At 37.5% G+C, this 17627-nt stretch overlaps 2 protein-coding genes and 1 pseudogene across 4 annotated transcripts; 2 read left to right on the forward strand and 1 right to left on the reverse strand.

The window, feature by feature from the left end:
- Positions 1-2053: 2053 nt before the first annotated feature.
- On the forward strand, positions 2054-6436 carry LOC147923755 (uncharacterized). Its single transcript, XM_087496538.1, has 12 exons — positions 2054-2116; positions 2325-2796; positions 2908-3205; positions 3259-3420; positions 3535-3998; positions 4440-4634; positions 4745-4824; positions 5105-5176; positions 5283-5338; positions 5617-5746; positions 5867-6114; positions 6208-6436. The coding sequence occupies exons 1-12, from the start codon at positions 2054-2056 to the stop codon at positions 6434-6436; spliced, it is 2469 nt and encodes an 822-aa protein (XP_087352664.1).
- Positions 6437-8580: 2144 nt separating this feature from the next.
- Positions 8581-10607, forward strand: LOC104757755 (putative choline kinase 3). Of its 2 annotated transcripts, XM_010480527.3 has the most exons (7): positions 8581-9088; positions 9376-9497; positions 9586-9787; positions 9858-9975; positions 10070-10117; positions 10207-10307; positions 10382-10607. In XM_010480527.3, exons 2-7 carry the CDS (start codon positions 9493-9495, stop codon positions 10484-10486), a joined length of 579 nt encoding a protein of 192 aa, XP_010478829.2. In that variant the 5' UTR covers positions 8581-9088; positions 9376-9492; the 3' UTR covers positions 10487-10607. The 2 variants fall into 2 exon arrangements, with proteins under 2 accessions (XP_010478829.2, XP_087351454.1); XM_087495328.1 differs by lacking the exon at positions 8581-9088 and having other exon boundaries at positions 9444-9787.
- Positions 10568-14526, reverse strand: LOC104757754 (LRR receptor-like serine/threonine-protein kinase RGI5; annotated as a pseudogene). The gene is made up of 2 exons (XR_015586796.1): positions 11670-14526; positions 10568-11109 (listed from the first exon to the last, which is right to left on the reverse strand). The product of XR_015586796.1 is annotated as an LRR receptor-like serine/threonine-protein kinase RGI5 (transcript).
- Positions 14527-17627: the final 3101 nt, after the last annotated feature.

Consider the following 17627-nt stretch of genomic DNA (forward strand, 5'->3'; position numbering starts at 1 on the left):
GTTATATTAACTTTTTCTCACTTTCTCAACTTTTATTAGGTTGGTCATAAAATCATTGTGATAGAGTAGATAATTTTCACCATTAGTTCATCCAAAATACCTTTGGAGTAAAAAAAATTCATGGTTAAAGAATATGTCACAAAATGATTTTAGTAATTAGAAGAACTATAATTTTGCCAAAATGAAAGTAAAGCAACATAAAATTGTTTAAATTGTTCATAAGATATTTTATAGGTGGTGATAAAGAGCATACTTTATAAACAAAATAATTTTGGATGTAAGAACAAATTTTTAATGGTAAAACATAGAGTAAAATTGTACAGGCTTACTAATTAGATGTTGCTTTGAAGAATTATTTGCATGTAAAATATTTGTGAATAGTTGTGAAACGTTTTTAAAATTTGACAATAATAATATTCGTAATGATGAGTATTTGGCAAAAAAATATGTGGGATATAATTTAGCTTCAAATTATTGTAATAATTATTATAATATATTAAAAATATATAAATATGAATAAGTGTATGAAGATAAATACAAATATGATTTTTTCTCTAACTAAAATTATTTAAATGTTTAATTTAGGAAATAAAATTTCTTTTAATATTTTAAAATTTGTTTAAGATTTAAGATTTATTTTCTTCAACAATTATTTTAAACCCGCACATCTTGCGGACCCTTATCTAGTTAGTAATAAAGTGTGGATTTAAAGTATAGATTAATGTATATTATTACATTTTTTATTTAATTAAAAATAAATACTTTTTTATATAGAAATTAAAAGCTAAATAGATAAATAAAAGAGAGTGAAACGTTACTTTTGTATATATGATTAGAGCAAAAAAATAAAACTGCTTCAAAAAAAAGATAGGACAATATCTTTAAATTTTATTATTCGAATCACAAGGTGATTGATTATTCATATGGTTTGTAAAATCATAACAATCTTTTTTTTGTCGTCTAATCATAACAATCAAACAAAAGCAAACGTATTATTAATCTATGGCGCATTTTTTTTAGTGGCACGGCATGTAACGGGTTGGTCTTCTGCAGTGTGAGCCCAAGGTCTCATCCATGTCCAAATCTTCTGAACCGACGCTGTTTGGAAGCTTCCAGTCAAATGAATAGAGAAGAGAAGCAAGCATGAGAGGCACTGTTTTCACAGCCAAAGGCATTCCCGGACAAATTCTACGTCCGGTCCCAAACGATGTAAGCTCATAATCTCTACCTTTCACATCCATTTCCTTATCCAAAAACCTCTCTGGCTCGAACCTGTTTGGGTTTTCCCATGCATTCGGCATTCGGGTCTCTTCCTATGGCCACACGTTCACAAGAAACCTGAGTGTTTTTAGGCACATGGAAACCAAGAATATCAACGTCCGTTTCCGCTTTACGTGGGAGGAGAAGTGGAGTAGCCGGGTGTAATTGGAAATTTTCTTTAACGACCGCTTGTAAATACGAAAATCTGAAATATCAGACTCTTGAATGACACTGTTTTGGTCATCACACGATTGATCTCATCTTGAACTTTTGTCATTGTTTTTGGGAACGATCGAAGTATACCATTGCCCATTTATATGTGCCCGCTGTAAACAGATTCTGTCACATAAAAGCACATATTATATATCTATAATATAAGATCATGTTATGCAATATAAGCTATAAGACTTACGAGAAGTAGGTGTTCGATCTCGTTAATGTTGATTTCAGGTGATCTCCTTGGTGGAGATCGATAAGTGCATCCAAGAAGTCGTTGCTCCAACATCTTTCTCGTCTGTTCGAGATGATTTTTCAACAATTCGAGTATTGTAAAACTCTCGAAATACCTGAAACAACTTCTCCGAGCAGTGCTTCATCTTCTTACTATTTCCTTGCAAGTCAAGAAACCTCGTAAATGGGAAGAAGTTAGCAAGGTCTGGGTTTCCATAGCTTCCATTGATAGTCTACAACAACCAATGTTTTGGGCTCAAACCAAAACATCACAGGCCCAGCACTCAAAGGAGGTCCATCAGTCCAACAAGTTCTTCCCGCTCTGCAACTAGAAGGCAAAACAATGAAACATAGGAAGGAGGCTAAGAAAGTGACAAAAACACCAGCTGGAGAAGGCTGTGAGCCTGTACTATCCAACCGTTATGATTCTCTCCTATCATTAGAGGATGAGTAGATGATCGACACTTGTCAGCAAATCTTTAGGCTAGTCAAACAAGTCTAGAATGTTCTTTTTCATGTATAAATATAGCCTCTCTGTAATTGACAAGGTGTGGAAAATAATACAGTAAAATTCAGTCCTTAAAATTTTTCTTTGTTTCTTCTCATGGTATCAGAACATCTCTAAAACCCAAACAGGTTGCTGTCATGGCAGAGAGGCGCGATCCTTATCTGTTCCATCTAACATTCATGTGGCTAGCTCTGTCACCATCAAGCTGAGCGACACAAACTACATCTTGAAGACTCAGTTTGAATCTCTTCTCCGTTCTCAGAAGCTGCTTGGTTTTGTCAATGGTCAGATTCCCGCACCTTCAGCTACTCGTGTTACTACTGTCAACAATGTCCAAGTCACAAGTTCTAACCCAGAATATGAAGCATGGGTCTGTACTGATGAACTCATCAGATCGTGGTTGTTTGGAACCCTCTCTAAAAAGGTTCTTGGTCTAGTTCACGCTGTGTCTACCTCTGAAGAGGTATGGTACTCTCTCGCATCCAGTTTCAATCGAAGTTCTGTAGCCAGAGAGTGTGAGTTATTGCATCGTCTTAATCTTCTCAGTATGAAAGATAAGAGATTTTCTGTGTATTGTCGTGAGTTTCGTGTTGTTTGTGACAACCTCAGTTCGATTGGGAAGCATGTTAATGAATCGATGAAATTTGTTCTGTTTCTGAATGGTCTAGCTTGAGAATATGATCCCATAGCCACTGTTATCCAGAGTTCATTGTCTCGTTTACCATCTCCTACCTTTAATGATGTGGCTCTTGAGGTCTCTAGTTTCGATTCTAGGCTGCAAACGTATGAAACTGCTTCGGATGTGTCACCGAATCTGGCTTTTCAAACCCAAAGAGGCGGTTTCTCATGTTATCGAGGACGTGGCTCAAATGGTCGTGGTAGAGGTGGCAGAGGCAACTACTCTACTCGTGGCAGAGGGTTCTCTCAAAAGTTAACAACTCAGGCTGGAACTCATCTCAGTCTGGAGGATTATCTAATGTTCGTCCGGTTTGTCAAATATGTGTTTGGGTTGGTCATGTGGCTCTGAAGTGTTGGAATAGATTTGACAACTCCTACCAGAGTGATGATGTTCCACAAGCTCTTGTTGCTCTTCAGGTTTCAGATTGTGGTCGTGAATGGGTTACAGATTCTGGTTCATCAGCACACATCACTTCTACAACAACTCAACTGAACAATGATACACCATACAATGGTTCAGAAAAGTGATGGTCGCTGACGGTACTCACTTGCCTATCACTCATATTGGATCGTCAGTCCTCACCACTAATACAGGTAGTCTTCCTCTTCTAGATGTGCTTGTTTGTCCATCGATGCAGCAGTCATTACTTTCAGTATCTAAACTTTCTTTATGACTATCCTTGTGGAGTGTTTTCTGATGCTAATGTTGTGTATGTGATTGACCTCCGCACTCAGAAAGTGGTGACCAAAGGACATCGTCGTAAGACTCTTTATATGTTGGAGAATCAGGAGTTTGTAGCTTGTTTTTCAAATCGACAGTGTGCGGCTAGTGATATGGTTTGGCACCAACGTCTTGGACATGCAAACTTCCAAATTCTTCAACTTCTCAAGAACAGCAAGGCTATATCTATCAAAAAGAGCAGCACATCTCCTGTTTATAGTCCTTGCCAAATGGGAAAGAGTAGTCAATTACCGTTTTTTAGTTCTGATTTTAGTGCAAAGAAACTCATTGATCGAATACATTGTGATCTTTGGGGACCCTCTTCAGTTGTATCAGTTCAAGGCTTCAAATATTATGCAATTTTTGTTGATAACTTCTCTCGTTACTCTTGGTTGGTTCCTTTGAAAAAGAAGTCTAATTTCTATGATGTGTTTCTTGTGTTCAAAAAAAAGTGGAGACCTTGTTGGCAAGAAAATAAAGTGTTTCAAAGCGATGGTGGTGGAGAGTTTATGAGCACCAGGTTTAGAACACACTTGCAGAATCATGCATCAAACACTTGGTGTCATGTCCATCTACACCGCAGCAGAACGGAATTGCTGAGAGGAAGCATCGTCATCTGATAGAGCTTGGTCTTTCTATGTTATTTCAGAATAAAACACCTCTCCGTTTTTGGGTTGAAGCATTCTACCTCTGCAAACTTCATCAGCAATATGATTCATTCTTCTTCATTAAATCAGAAAAGTCCAACAGAGTGTTATACAACAAGCAACCAGACTACTCTTTTTTAAGAATCTTTGGTTCAGCTTGTTATCTGTGTCTTAGACCATATGCTCAACACAAATTTGAGCCAAGATCACTTCAATGCGTTTTTCTCGGCTATCATCCACAATATAAGGGTTATCGGTGTCTCTATCCACCCACTGGAAGAGTTTCTATCTCACGCCCATTTGATCTTTGATGAGCAGTGCTTCCTGTTTGAAAATCAATACAAACATCTGGTGACACAACATAACAATGGTTTGTTACAAGCCTGGCAACAAGCTACAGATTCTTCTTCCATTCCACATCTACTTCCGTCAGTTCCCACACAAGTTGTTGAGTATCCTCAAGAGGATCTAATGCTGCAGACATATCAGTTCGCCATGAGTTACAGGTTCCTCTTGAAGACAACAGAGTATTAGCAACAGAGAATGTTCTTGAATGTCCTGTGTGAAGACGGTTCTCACTCGATGATTACTAGATCTAAGCATGGGATTCGTAAACCAAATCCCATGTATGCTCTTGTTGCAAGCAAAACTCTGCATCTTTACCTCAAAAAGTCATTGAGGCACTAGCACACCCTGGTTGGCGTCAAGCTATGTTGGATGAACTTGATTCCATTATAAGAATCATACATGGATCTTGACTCCTGCTAATGCTGATATGAATATTCTTAATTGTCGCTGGGTGTTCACTGTGAAACTAAATGCTGATGGTTCCCTCAACAGCTCAAAGCTAGATTGGTTGCCAAGGGTTTTAATCAGGAAGACGGGGTAGACTTTAATGAGACTTACAATCCTGTGTTCGAACATCAACCATTCGCATTTTACTAGCAGTGGCTACCTCTAAAAGTTGGCGCATTACTCAACTAGATGTTAAAATGCTTTCTTACACGGTGATTTACAGGAGGAGGTTTTCATGATTCAGCCGCCGGCTTTGAAGATGCTGCTAAACCGGATCATGTTTGCTCCCTAAAGAAAGCCATTTATGGGCTCAAGCAAGCTCCACGAGCTTAGTTTGATAAGTTCAGCAACTTCCTTCTTGAATATGGCTTCGTGTGCAGTAAGGCAGATCCTTCTCTCTTTGTCTACCATCATAATGGTGATACTATGGTCCTGTTGTTATATGTGGATGGACATTCTGCTTAATGGCTTTAATCCTGCACTATTTAAGTCATTAATTTCAGAACTCAATAAACGGTTCTCTATGAAAGATTTGGGCAATCTTCATTACTTCTTAGGGATTCAGGCTCAGCTTTCTCAAACGGTTTGTTTCTCAGCCAGTCTAAGTATGCTGAGGAGATCCTTCATCATGCGAGTATGTCAACCTGCAATCCGGTTCACACACCACTTCCTCTTCGACTGGATAAGGTGTTTAAAGACAAACATTTGTTCTCTGAGCCAAGCTACTTTTGCAGTCTTGCAGGTAAACTCCAATATCTAACACTCACACATCCAGATATTCATTTTGCAATGAATTTTACTTGTCAGCGTGTGCATGCTCCAACTGAATCTTATTTTCATTTGTTAAAGAGGATTCTACGATATATCAGAGGAACATCTACAATGGGTCTACACATGTATAGAAACAGTGACTTGTCCGTGGTATCCTACAGTGATGATTTGCCATTGGTTTCTTATAGTGACAGTGACTATGCTGGTTGTCAGGAGACACGACGATCTACAACTGGTTTTTGTGCTCTTCTGGGCTCAAATATAATCTCTTGGTCTGCAAAAAGGCAACCAACAGTCTCTCGGTCTTAAACAGAGGCTGAATACAGAGCTCTTGCCACGGCTGCATCAAAATTAACTTGGATATTGTTTGTTCTCAGAGACTTGGGAATTGTTCAAACCATACATGCAGTTTTACGGTTTGATAATCTCTCTGCAGTGCATCTCTCCGCTAATCCTGTATTTCATAATCGCTCAAAACACATTGAAGTCGACTACCACTATGTTCGAGAGAAAGTAGTACTTGGTCTTCTTGAAATCCAACATGTCCCTGCTGCTTTACAACTTGCAGACATATTTACTAAGTCTTTGCCTCGACCAGCTTTCTAGCACCTACGTTACAAACTGAGTGTTGGTAAGTCTCCCACCATCACTTTGCGGGGGAATGATAGTCTACAACAAACAAATGTTTTGGACTCAAACCAAAACATCACAGGCCCAACACTCAAAGGAGGTCCATCAGTCCAACAAGTCCTTCTCGCTCTGCAACTAGAAGACAAAACAATGGAACAGAGGAAGGAGGCTAAGAAAGTGACAAAAGCACTAGCTGGAGAAGGTTGTGAGCCTGTACTATCTAACCGTTCTGATTCTCTCCTATCATTAGAGGATGAGTAGATGATCGATACTTGTCAGCGATCTTTCGGCTAGTCAAACAAGTCTAGAATGTTCTTCTTCATGTATAAATATAGCCTCTCTGTAATTGACAAGGTGTGGAAAATAATACAGAAAAGTTCAGTCCTTAAAATTCTTCTTTGTTTTCTCTCATCCATGACACCAGTCATCAACTCTTGAAACACAATAGAATTTTTCGAATCGTAGCTATCGGAACCCAGACCTTGCTAACTCTAAGAGTTTTTGAACGGGAATGACATGTATGTAACAGATTGTTTTTATGCAATGTGAGACCGAAGCTCTCGTCTATGTCCAAATCCTCAGAAGTGATAACATTTGGAAGTATCCAATTAAAGGAATAGAGAAGAGAAGCAAGCATAAGAGGCACTGTTTTCACAGCCAATGGCAAATCCGAGTCAATTCTCCTTCCGGCTCTGAATGGTGTAAGCTCATAATTTCTACCTATCACCGTCTCACGTCCGTTTAATTTCTTTTCCCAAAAACCTCTCTGGCTCGAACTTGGTTGGATTCTCCCACACGCTTGAGTCTCGTCCAGGTCCACACGTTCATAAATTAATTTGTATGTTCTTTAAAACACTTTCAAATTTTTAAAATAAAAATAAAAAAAAATGCATATTTCTACACAATTTACCGGTTTACCCTCATTCAAAAGGTAGTTAATTACAATTTTTAATTGTAATGTTTTCATTATGGATAATTAGGGCTTTCATGAGGAAGAAACTGAGATCAAAAGGAAGAAGAGCAAGACAGTGGGAGAAGAAAGACCAAGAGAAAAATGGCTAAGGGTGAAAGAACCTCGGAGTGAAGCAGAGGGTTCGATAATAAAGTAGTAGAAGCTTTGTTGTGTCTCTTACCAAAGCGGTGTCGTTTTATTAAAGTTTAATGTGTTAGAGTATTAAACATTGTATCCCCTTTAGGATAAGGTTATCCAAAGGAAATAATATCAACATTTATCCTCCTGCCTCCTTCCCTTCTCTCTCTCTCTCTTCTTAACCTAATCTCTCTTCTCTCTCCTTCCTAATCTTGTTCTGGTGACGTTTCGTTAGGGGTCCACTCTAACACATGTGCATTGAAGGTTTCTCACAAAAGTTTCTCAGTTAAAAAATAAATAATAAAATATAGTATAATATTTTTTTATTATGAGAGTTTTTTATAGAAGTTGAGAATGATTCTCAAATGAGAATTTTCGAGAAACTTTCTCCTTTGGTTTGAGAAACTTTTATAATAAACAGTTATTTTTTTATATTTTATTATTTCTTGTGTTAATGAGAAACTTTGTAAGAGACTAATGTAGAGAGACTAAACCAATGCACATAGTCGTTACTATGTTTTACATCAGTTTTCAACCAGAAAGTTTTGTTACCCTATTAAATTCACTTGTCAAATACTTCCTCTGTTTCAAAATATAGGATGTTTAAAGTAAGGCACAAATATTAAGATAGTTTATTTATTTTTTTAAAAGTATCATATATATATATTTAAATTAAAAAAGAATCAACCAATAATAAAGAAGACTGCATAAATAATGATTACAGATTATTAAATATATATTAAATTTTGCATAGAAAGTTACAAGACATCTTATATTTTGAAACAGAAAAAGAGGCCAAAACATCTTATATATTGAAACGGAGGGAGTATTAAATTTTAGTTTTTTTTTTCTTTTTTTTTTCCAACCAAACATTAATTAAATTATATTTCAGTTTTTAGTGTTTGTAAGTTGTAATTAACGTAATTACTCTTTTATCCTTTGAATTTAGGGTTTTAGTTATAACTTAGAAGACATGCACCTAAAATTTCGGCTGGAATATATAACACAGTGACATATAGACATAGACAGTGAATTAAAATTCATCTCGGCATTGAAACAAGGATTACCCTTGTTCAACTGATTGCCTTCTCAATCCTTTTCTTTTTCTCTTTATAACTCCCAATGTTTCGGAGAGCAGAGAGCTTCTGTCGTAAACTTCTTACAATTGCGGAGGAGACAGAGAACAGAAATGTTGGGTTTGATCCCAATTTCATCACCAGACAGTCTAAAGAAAGTACTTCAAAACACTGTCTGGAAAATGGGGAGACGTAGTGGAAGATCTCGAGAGTCTCTCAAGTGAAACCCATTGAAAGGTGCAATGACCAACGAAGTTTACATGGTGAAATGGCCAACAAAGGATAATAATTTGCGCCATAGGAAGGCTTCTCGTTCGTGTTTATGGCGAAGGAGTTGGTGATCTGTTGTTCAACAGGAAAGATGAGATTCGTACGTTCGAGGTTGTCTCTCGTTACGGTCACGGTCCTAAGCTTCTTGGCCGATTTGCTGGCGGTAGAATCGAGGAGTTTATTAATGCCCGGGTATTCTATATGTTTCTTGTGCAATAATTCACCAAACCCATTTGATTTTAGATGCATTAAGTTGCGACTTCCCAAGATATAATAGTGTTTGGTCTGAATTTAATCATGAGAAAGATAGAACATTAACAACCTCTGATTTGTGTTTTTTTAGAAGATTTGGTTTTGGGATTAATGTTGAAACAGAGTGGACTTCATCACCATGACTTGAGTCTATCTATTTCAATTTGAGTAACTCACTTATATGATTGTCACAACATATTTTTGTTACATGTACACCTCTTCAACAGACGTTATCAGCGGCGGATCTACGTAACACCGAAGTATCTGCTCTCACTGCATCTAAGCTAAGAGAATTTCACAGTATAAACATTCCCGGTGATAGAAACGTGCTCCTTTGGGATAGGATGAGGTGAGCAATCGATCTATCTCCCTAATATGAAGCATAAAAGTGGGCAGAGCAGAAGAGCATAACAGAGTCTTGCATAACATATGAACAGGAATTGGCTTAGACAAGCCAAGAGTCTGTGTACACCTGAAGATTCAGCAGAGTTTGGTCTTGACAACATTGAAGCTGAGATAAACTTGCTGGAACATGAGCTGCACAATGAGTATAAGCAACAGAAGATTGGGTTTTGTCATAATGATTTGCAGTATGGTAACATTATGATTGATGATGACACCAATGCCATTACTATCATTGTAAGTTTCTCATTACTCTTTAAGGTCAAAATATCATCACATGTAGACCAATATGAGATTTCTCTAACAGGACTACGAGTACGCTAGTTATAACCCAGTTGCATACGACATTGCAAATCACTTCTGCGAAATGGCAGCAAATTACCATTCTGAGACTCCCCATATCTTAGATTACACTCTATACCCAGGTACTCAACTCACTGGTTAACCCTGTCTGAGATCTCGACAAGTCGGAAAGTGAAAATTACATTTGTATTTGACTGATTGGTTTGGGAATTGCAGGAGAAGAGGAACGAAGAAGATTCATCCATAACTATCTCAGCTCTTCAGGTCAGTTTCTCAAAGAAACATACAATAGTTCCTTCTTCTTCTGATCATAACAAAGTCTCATGGACTAATACGCCTTCTTCTTTTGTCAGGCAAAGAACCAAAGGAAGAAGACATTAAACAGCTCTTGGAGTGTACTGAGAAGTACACATTGGCAAGTCATCTCTTGTGGGGCTTATGGGGAATCATCTCTGTAAGATTCTTCCTTAATCCATTCCTTACATAAAGTAATGTAAGAGAGCAATCTAAAAACAGTGAAATGTGCAGGGGTACGTGAACAAGATCGAGTTCGATTACGCTGAGTACTCAAGACAGAGATTCAAACAGTTCTGGCTTCAAAAACACAAGCTCTTATCTTCCTTCTCCTCTTAATCATATGCTTCAAACACCAAATGTTGTAACCAAATCTAATCAATTCTAGAAACCAATCCAAAAACCTGAAACGTTCCCAAATTGTAAATTGAATGCTCTCAAATTCCAACAAAATTATCCATACAACAGGACATTAAACTAACACTGATACTTCTAAATATGTACAAGAAATCTCAAAACCTTACCAACAAATTCTCAACCAAATTTGACCTAAATCAAGAAACAAGAACAAGAAACACAATCACCACTGGTTATGAAGAAGAAGGCTTTATAAGAGGCTGAGATGTTTTCCCCCATTCTTCAGGACTACACTTTACCTCCATTAACAACGTCACAACTTCCTTCATCGTTGGTCTTTCCACAGGCGACGGGTTCACACAGAACATCGCGATCCCCAATGTCTGAAGCATCTCTTGAACTATCTGATCCGGTAAGCCCTGAAGCTTCACGTCAAGTACAGATAAAGCTGGTTCGAAGCTTCCCATCTTCTTCTTCACCCATTCCACTATGTGAAGCCCGTCGCCGATCTGAGGCGCCACGGCGCTCCGGCCACTCAGATAATAAAACGACGCCGTAGCTGTAGACGTCACTCTTCTCTGTTATGTTCATCGTGTATCCATATTCTGCGGAAATTACACAAAATCCTCTTACTTTTAATAACTTTATCAACAAACCCCAATACTTTTAACAAACTCATTTGCAAATCCCCCCAATATTTTGTAACAATGCAAATGAAAACCCTGATTTTTAACACCCCAATATTTTGTAATAATGCAAGTTGAAATCCTGATTTTTAACAATTTATTAAAAATACCTAATTTGTCAAAAAAAAAAATATATATATATATATATATATATATCATTTGTAATAAATAATAATGCAAATGAAACCGTCAATTTAAACAAATTCAGTTAAATTTCCCCCAACATTTTGTAACAATGCAAATGAAACCCTAATATTTTGTAACAACAATTTATTACAAACACCTAATTTGCCACAGACACAAAAAAAAAACCCTAATATTTTGTAATAATGCAAAATAGACTCTTATTTTTTTCAAAACAAATTAATTTTAAATTTCCCCTAATTTCTTGTAATATTGCAAATGAAACCTGCACTTTAGCAAATATATCTTTTAAAAGAGTGCAAAACAACCCTCTATGACAAAAGGGAGAAACTTGCCTGGTGCGATGTAGCCATAAGAACCAGCGACACGAGACATGGCATTATGATAATTCGGCGAGTTCATCATCAGCTTCGCGAGTCCAAAATCCGCAAGAATCGCTTCGTACTTGGAATCCAAAAGTATATTATTACACTTGACATCTCTATGAAGAATCGCCGGAACACAATCATGGTGAAGATAAGCCAAACCCTGGGCAGATCCAATCGCGATCTTGTACCGTGTTTCCCAATCCAAGTTTCGATTCCCTTGCAACAACTGCTGAAGATTCCCATTAGGGAAGTAATTGTAAAGCAGCAGCTTCACCGACTTGTTCGAACAGTAACCTAGAAGCTTCACTATGTTCCTGTGTCTGATGTTACCAAGTATCTGAATCTCAGCTGCGAATGAATCGATCGTTGATTCGCCTCCTTCGTCGTTGTCTTTAGTTTTCCAAAGCTTTTTCACCGCTACGGTCTCTCCGTTGGGCATCTCGGCTTTGTAAACGACTCCTGAGCATCCTTTGCCGATTACGTTGTCGTCTACTAAGCAGTTCACAATGTTGTTGACGCTTATACCGAGTTTTTGGAATGGTATGAATGTCCAAGGGTATGAGAAGTCTTCAGCTGTTGATTGTGATGAAGACGAGTTCTGAGATGTTTTTTGGGTTTTGTAGCGGTGGTTGTTTCGTAAGACGAGTAGCCAAGCTGCGAGGATTGCGATTGTGATTGATGCGATGATTACTGCGATTAAAGCTACGATCTTTGGTGATCTTACTCCGTTGCTCTGTCCGTTGTGTGATGAGCAAGTGACGCCGTCGAGTGAGTGGCAGAGGTTTGTGTTTTGGAGATATGATGTTGTGGAGATTGTTTTGAAGAACGGTGTGGATGGGATTGGACCTGAGAAGTTGTTGCAGGAGATGTTGAGTGAAGCTAGGCTTGTGAGTGAACCTAGGACTTTGATGTCGCCGTGTAAGGAGTTGCGTGAGAGGTCGAGTGATTGTAGCTGCGTGAGGCCTGAGAAGGTTTCGGGGATGTCTCCAGTGAAGGCGTTGTAGCTCAAGTCGAGATTTATAGTCAAGCTTGTTACTTGGCCGAGTTCTTGTGGGATTTCTCCTGATAAGCTGTTGTAGCTTAGATCAAGAAGTGTAAGCTTCTGTAAATTCTTGATTGATTTTGGGATTTGACCAGTGAGGAGATTGTTGTTGAGGATCAGCTTGTTTAAGTAACTTAAGTTGCCGAAACTCAGGGGTATGTTTCCGGTGAAGCTGTTTCTGCTTAAATCAAGCTGCTCTAGATTCACAAGGTTCCCTAGCTGAGCAGGAATATCTCCAGTGATGTAGTTGTTGTGCACATCTAATAGCTCAAGGACAGTGATGTTAGAGATCTCGTAAGGAAGCCCACCAGAGAAATGGTTCATGTAGAGATCAAGAAACACCAAGTTCTGTAACTCGCCTATCTCTTTAGGTATCTGACCTGAAAGTTGGTTCTCTCCCACCCTTAGCCTCACAAGCGACTGACATTTTGATACACTCTTTGGTAATCCACCGGATAAGGAGTTTCCTAGAAGCAGAAGCTTGCTGAGCCTCTTTAAGCTGAAAAGCTCTTCTGGGATTCTTCCTGTTAGCTTGTTCCTAGAGAGGTCCAGGGCCACTAGGTCTGTGCAATTGCCAAAAGAAGACGGAATTGTTCCTGAAATCGAGTTCTCCCACAAGAAAAAACTCTGCAGAGACTTAAGACTTCCGATTTGGGAGGGGATGGAGCCTGATAACTTGTTCTTATCCAGCTGTAGAGCAATGAGGCTGGAACAGTTGCTTAATTCCCAAGGAATCTGACCGGTAAACATATTATCAGACAACTGAAGCTGCTCCAACCAAACAAGCTTACCCAAATCTCCAGGAATCTCACCGGTTAGATCGTTGGCCGAAACATCAAACACCACAAGGGAAGAACAGTTGGAAATCTCGGGTGGGATGACCCCAGATAAAGAATTCCCCCATAGAAGCAAGCTAGTGATCTTCTGGAGCTTACCCAGTTCCTTTGGGATGAATCCAGTGAGCTTGTTCATGTGCAAATACAAATTCCTAAGCTCTGAGCACAAACCCAGTTGAGGAGGAATGGTACCAGAGACCTCAGTGTCATACAGAGCCAAAGTTTGCAAATTTACCAAGTTGCCAAATGTGGAAGGGATTGAACCTGACAAACCACTGGCTGCAAACCCCAAAGTTGTCAAATTTGTCAGAAACCCTAGCTGGGCAGGGATAGGGCCTCCGAGATTAGGGTTACCACCAAGTCTGAACTGCTGAAGAGAGACCAAAGAGCCAAAACTTGAAGGAATCGAACCATTCAACAGATTGTCCTGAAGACAAAGAACTTGCAAGGCAAAAAGATTTGAAATCTGTGAAGGGATTGACCCAGAGAGCTTGTTGGCATTCAAGATAAGGAACTGGAGAGAGGAGAGGCGGCCAAGCTCTGATGGGATTGAACCAGAGAGAGAGTTTGAAGAAAGGTCAAGAAGCCTGAGGTGGGTGAGTTTTCCAAACGAAGGAGGGATTGGACCAGAGATGTTGGTGGAGGAGAGGTTCAGGAACTGAAGAGAGGAGAGAGAAGAGAGGTCTGGGATTGAAGACATGTTAAGGAAAGTGTCGGGGATAGAGACAGAGATCACTCTGTTGTCTGCAGAACATGTAATGCCATACCATGAACATGGTGTCTGGTCTCGTGGGTCCCATGAAGAGAACAAGGATGGTGATGGCCTCTTGAGAGAGAGAAGAGCTTGGCCATCTGATGAAAGAGAAAGAATGGGTTGGACCATGGAGACCCATGAACAAAAGAAGAACAAAAACAAGAAGAAAAAATGAGGTTGTTCTCTCTCCATGGAATCTCTCTGGGGAATAAACGAAGTTGATAGGTTTACGAAAGCGTTGTTGAAATGATTGGTGTAAATGGAGAGGTTGAGGAAGAAAGCAAAGTTGTCTTATCCTTTTTATTTGTTGAACCTTGAGGAGACAAGAAGCATGTGTAAGAGCTTTGTGATTGCTTAAGGTTCACACTAAACCATTGCAGAACAAGAACAGCAAGAGCAATAACTGTAGATAACAAACCATGTGGAGCTAAGAGTGAGGTCTTCACACTCTCTCTCCCATTGAGAAGAAACTCTCTAGCTGGGGAGATAAAAAGGTTGAAAATTGAACAGGCAAAGGTGGTGGTGAGTGTAGCCGGAGCTGAGAGGTTGAAGAAGGTGACCTTGGACTTTGAGTTTTTTGCTTTCTCTCTCTGTCTCTTTCTTCTCGTTTGGTGTTGTTGCCTTGCCTTCTTGGGAAGACTAATAATAAAAAGATTGAATTACTCTGATTATTTTATATTGTTATAAAGTTTTTTTTAGATTATTATACTGCAGTGATTTGGGCGCCACCGGATTTTCTTCCGTTTTTTCGTGGATGTGTGTGCTATATAAATTACTACTAATAAGTGTATTCTTTTTTGTGAAAATATTCAAACTTTTTAACATTTCTACAATAAACAAAACTCTATCTCCATGATATATATATATATATTTTTTCAATACCCATTGTATTTTATTTAAGTCTCCCTCCCAAAAATCAAGGTTAGTTTATATGCTTAGTTTTTTATAAAGTTATTCACGGACCAATGATTTTTGTGTAAATTTAAATTAATTTGTGGTAATCCATATTTTTTTTTGTTAAACATCAGTTTCAAGAAACCATTAATAAGAACGCAATACATTTTTTATGTGAAAACTACTACATTTTTTGTAATCCATTTTTTGCCGTGAATGATGATTGCTCAAGCCGATCCGAATTGGTCGAGTAATGCATCATCTAGTATCATCAACGTTTGATATAGACCGCTATTGAGAAGTGAGAACAATATACCAAGTTTAGCAAGAACGGAATGAGAGAATTCACAAACGGTCTAGTCACTCGACGAATTACCACATTCGCTTGATAAGACTAGTAATGTACAATAAAGAAGAACAAAAAAAGGAGTTTTACTTTGCACAAAATTTAAGTTCGATTAGTCACATGTTCGATTTCTTAACGTCTATTTATAAGATTTTTCAATATATATATAAGCAAAAGGTGCATGTGAATATTGAATAGTGAAATACACATTTCCATTGTTGCTCAATTCCGGTTTTAACTTTTTATGTTTAAACTTAATGTCTCTTTATAAGATCGATCATTTTTCATGTAATCTCGCCGTATGTCTTGATTTGTAATCTACCAATCTCCCAAACAAAAAAATTGAAGAGAGGATCTCTCAGTTTTTTGTTAAAGGATCTTCAGTTGTGACGTATAAGCAACAAAGTTATTATATATTTTGTTTATATGTATAATGCTATCCACACATATTTTAGAGGTTTAGGGTATGATAAAATCAATCCACGAAGTAATGTAGCTAACAAAGTAACAATACATGTTATTGCTCTTGTCTTCTTCTCCCATCTTCTTCTCCTTTTGTCGGCCAGTCCCAACCGTTGGATCTTTATAGCTATCTTTTTTGCTCTTTACGTTAGATGATGAACCCATACGGCCATACTATACGACAACTATATAAGTTTATCAAAACTGATGATCCACTAATAGGTTGCACTGCTATATATAGTTTGTTGGTTTCTTATGAGAGAGCAAAACTGATCTATTTATATTGGCTGATGATATCTACATAATTTTAACGAATTGGATTGTTGGATTTGGATCAGACGGATCTGATCACCAAAAAAATGGTATTTGCAAAGGTATCACATTATGGTATTTGCCTTCGTACCCAACATAGTCTTCTATAGTTACGATCTGATCACCAAAACTGATCTATATATATTGGGTGATGATATCTAGTTATTTAGCACGAGGAAACGATAACAAAAGATCAGAGTTATCTTGATAATGAATAAATTAGGAGTAGTAATAGGGAACACACAAGTGTTTGGAAGCAGCATGGCCTAGGAGACGGTGAAAGTTAATAAAAAAAAAAAAAAAAAAACTGAAAAAGTGATTTTAGAGGGAAACCCCTTTTGTTCTTGTCGTGTTTCTTTGATTAATCAGATTGGGTGTTTAGTTTTATTTTATAAATGTCCTAAAATAAGTGTAATTTGATTAAAAAAACTATCGTAAACATAAAAGAAATTATACTTCATTAAAACGATACGTAAAATTCAAAATTACATTACCAAGACAGAGGAGGTGGGTGCGTTTTGGGAGGTGAGCAGCATCAAAAGATTGTTTATAGAAAAAACACTCACATGAAGGAGAGAGCTATGAATATATAAAAAATAATACTATATTTTTAGACTTTGACCTCTTTTTACTACCCATTTAAAGTTTTGTACTCGATAATTAAGTTGATAAGATATGCTTTAGCTTTGCTTAATATATATTTCAGTAATGGTGAAACTACTACAATATCACATGTCCCTAGTTAACTCATGTCTCACAAACTTTGGTATATGTACTATATAGCAAATAAATCAACCAAAAGAGATCATATTAATAGCTAGGGTAACTAATGATTTAATTCACTTTCCATGGATTCAAATAATTAAAAACAATCTTTTAGCACTTAGCTAATCAGATCAGAGATCTAAAAATATATAAATAGTGGTTTAGCAAAAAAAAATTGTTTGAATCCTAACAAAAAAACAAAATGTTTAAATAGTGTGATATTACTTTTTAAATTCTTTTTATCCTAATCAATGTAGAAAATAGAACAAATGAATTAAAAAAATTTAACATATTAGGGAACAAATTAACGAGTTAGATAAGCAGTTTATAATTGAGTCCTTAATCGATTTTTCTAACCAACATCACAATAGAAAAGATGCATTATCTCCTTTTTGGCTTGTTTGGCGTATTTGGAAAGCTAGAAACAGGTTAGTCTTTGATGGGGTTCGAGAGGGAGCAACAACTACTAGTTTGAAAGCACTTGCTGAAACAAATGATTGGATATGTAATGTAA

Source organism: Camelina sativa, chromosome 17 (assembly GCF_030686135.1).
Source record: "Camelina sativa cultivar CO46 ecotype springtype chromosome 17, ASM3068613v1".
Lineage (NCBI taxonomy): Eukaryota > Viridiplantae > Streptophyta > Magnoliopsida > Brassicales > Brassicaceae > Camelina > Camelina sativa.

Coding starts and splice junctions, on each gene's coding strand:
- LOC147923755 (XM_087496538.1), top strand. CDS start 2,054: ATGAAACATAGGAAGGAGGCTAAGAAAGTGACAAAAACACCAGCTGGA. Junction 5,747..5,866: donor TTCCTCTTCGACTGGATAAG/GTGTTTAAAGAC, acceptor TTTACTTGTCAG/CGTGTGCATGCTCCAACTGA. Junction 6,115..6,207: donor ATCTCTTGGTCTGCAAAAAG/GCAACCAACAGT, acceptor GTTTGTTCTCAG/AGACTTGGGAATTGTTCAAA.
- LOC104757755 (XM_087495328.1), top strand. CDS start 9,578: ATGAACAGGAATTGGCTTAGACAAGCCAAGAGTCTGTGTACACCTGAA. Junction 9,788..9,857: donor CCAATGCCATTACTATCATT/GTAAGTTTCTCA, acceptor TTTCTCTAACAG/GACTACGAGTACGCTAGTTA. Junction 9,976..10,069: donor AGATTACACTCTATACCCAG/GTACTCAACTCA, acceptor TGGGAATTGCAG/GAGAAGAGGAACGAAGAAGA.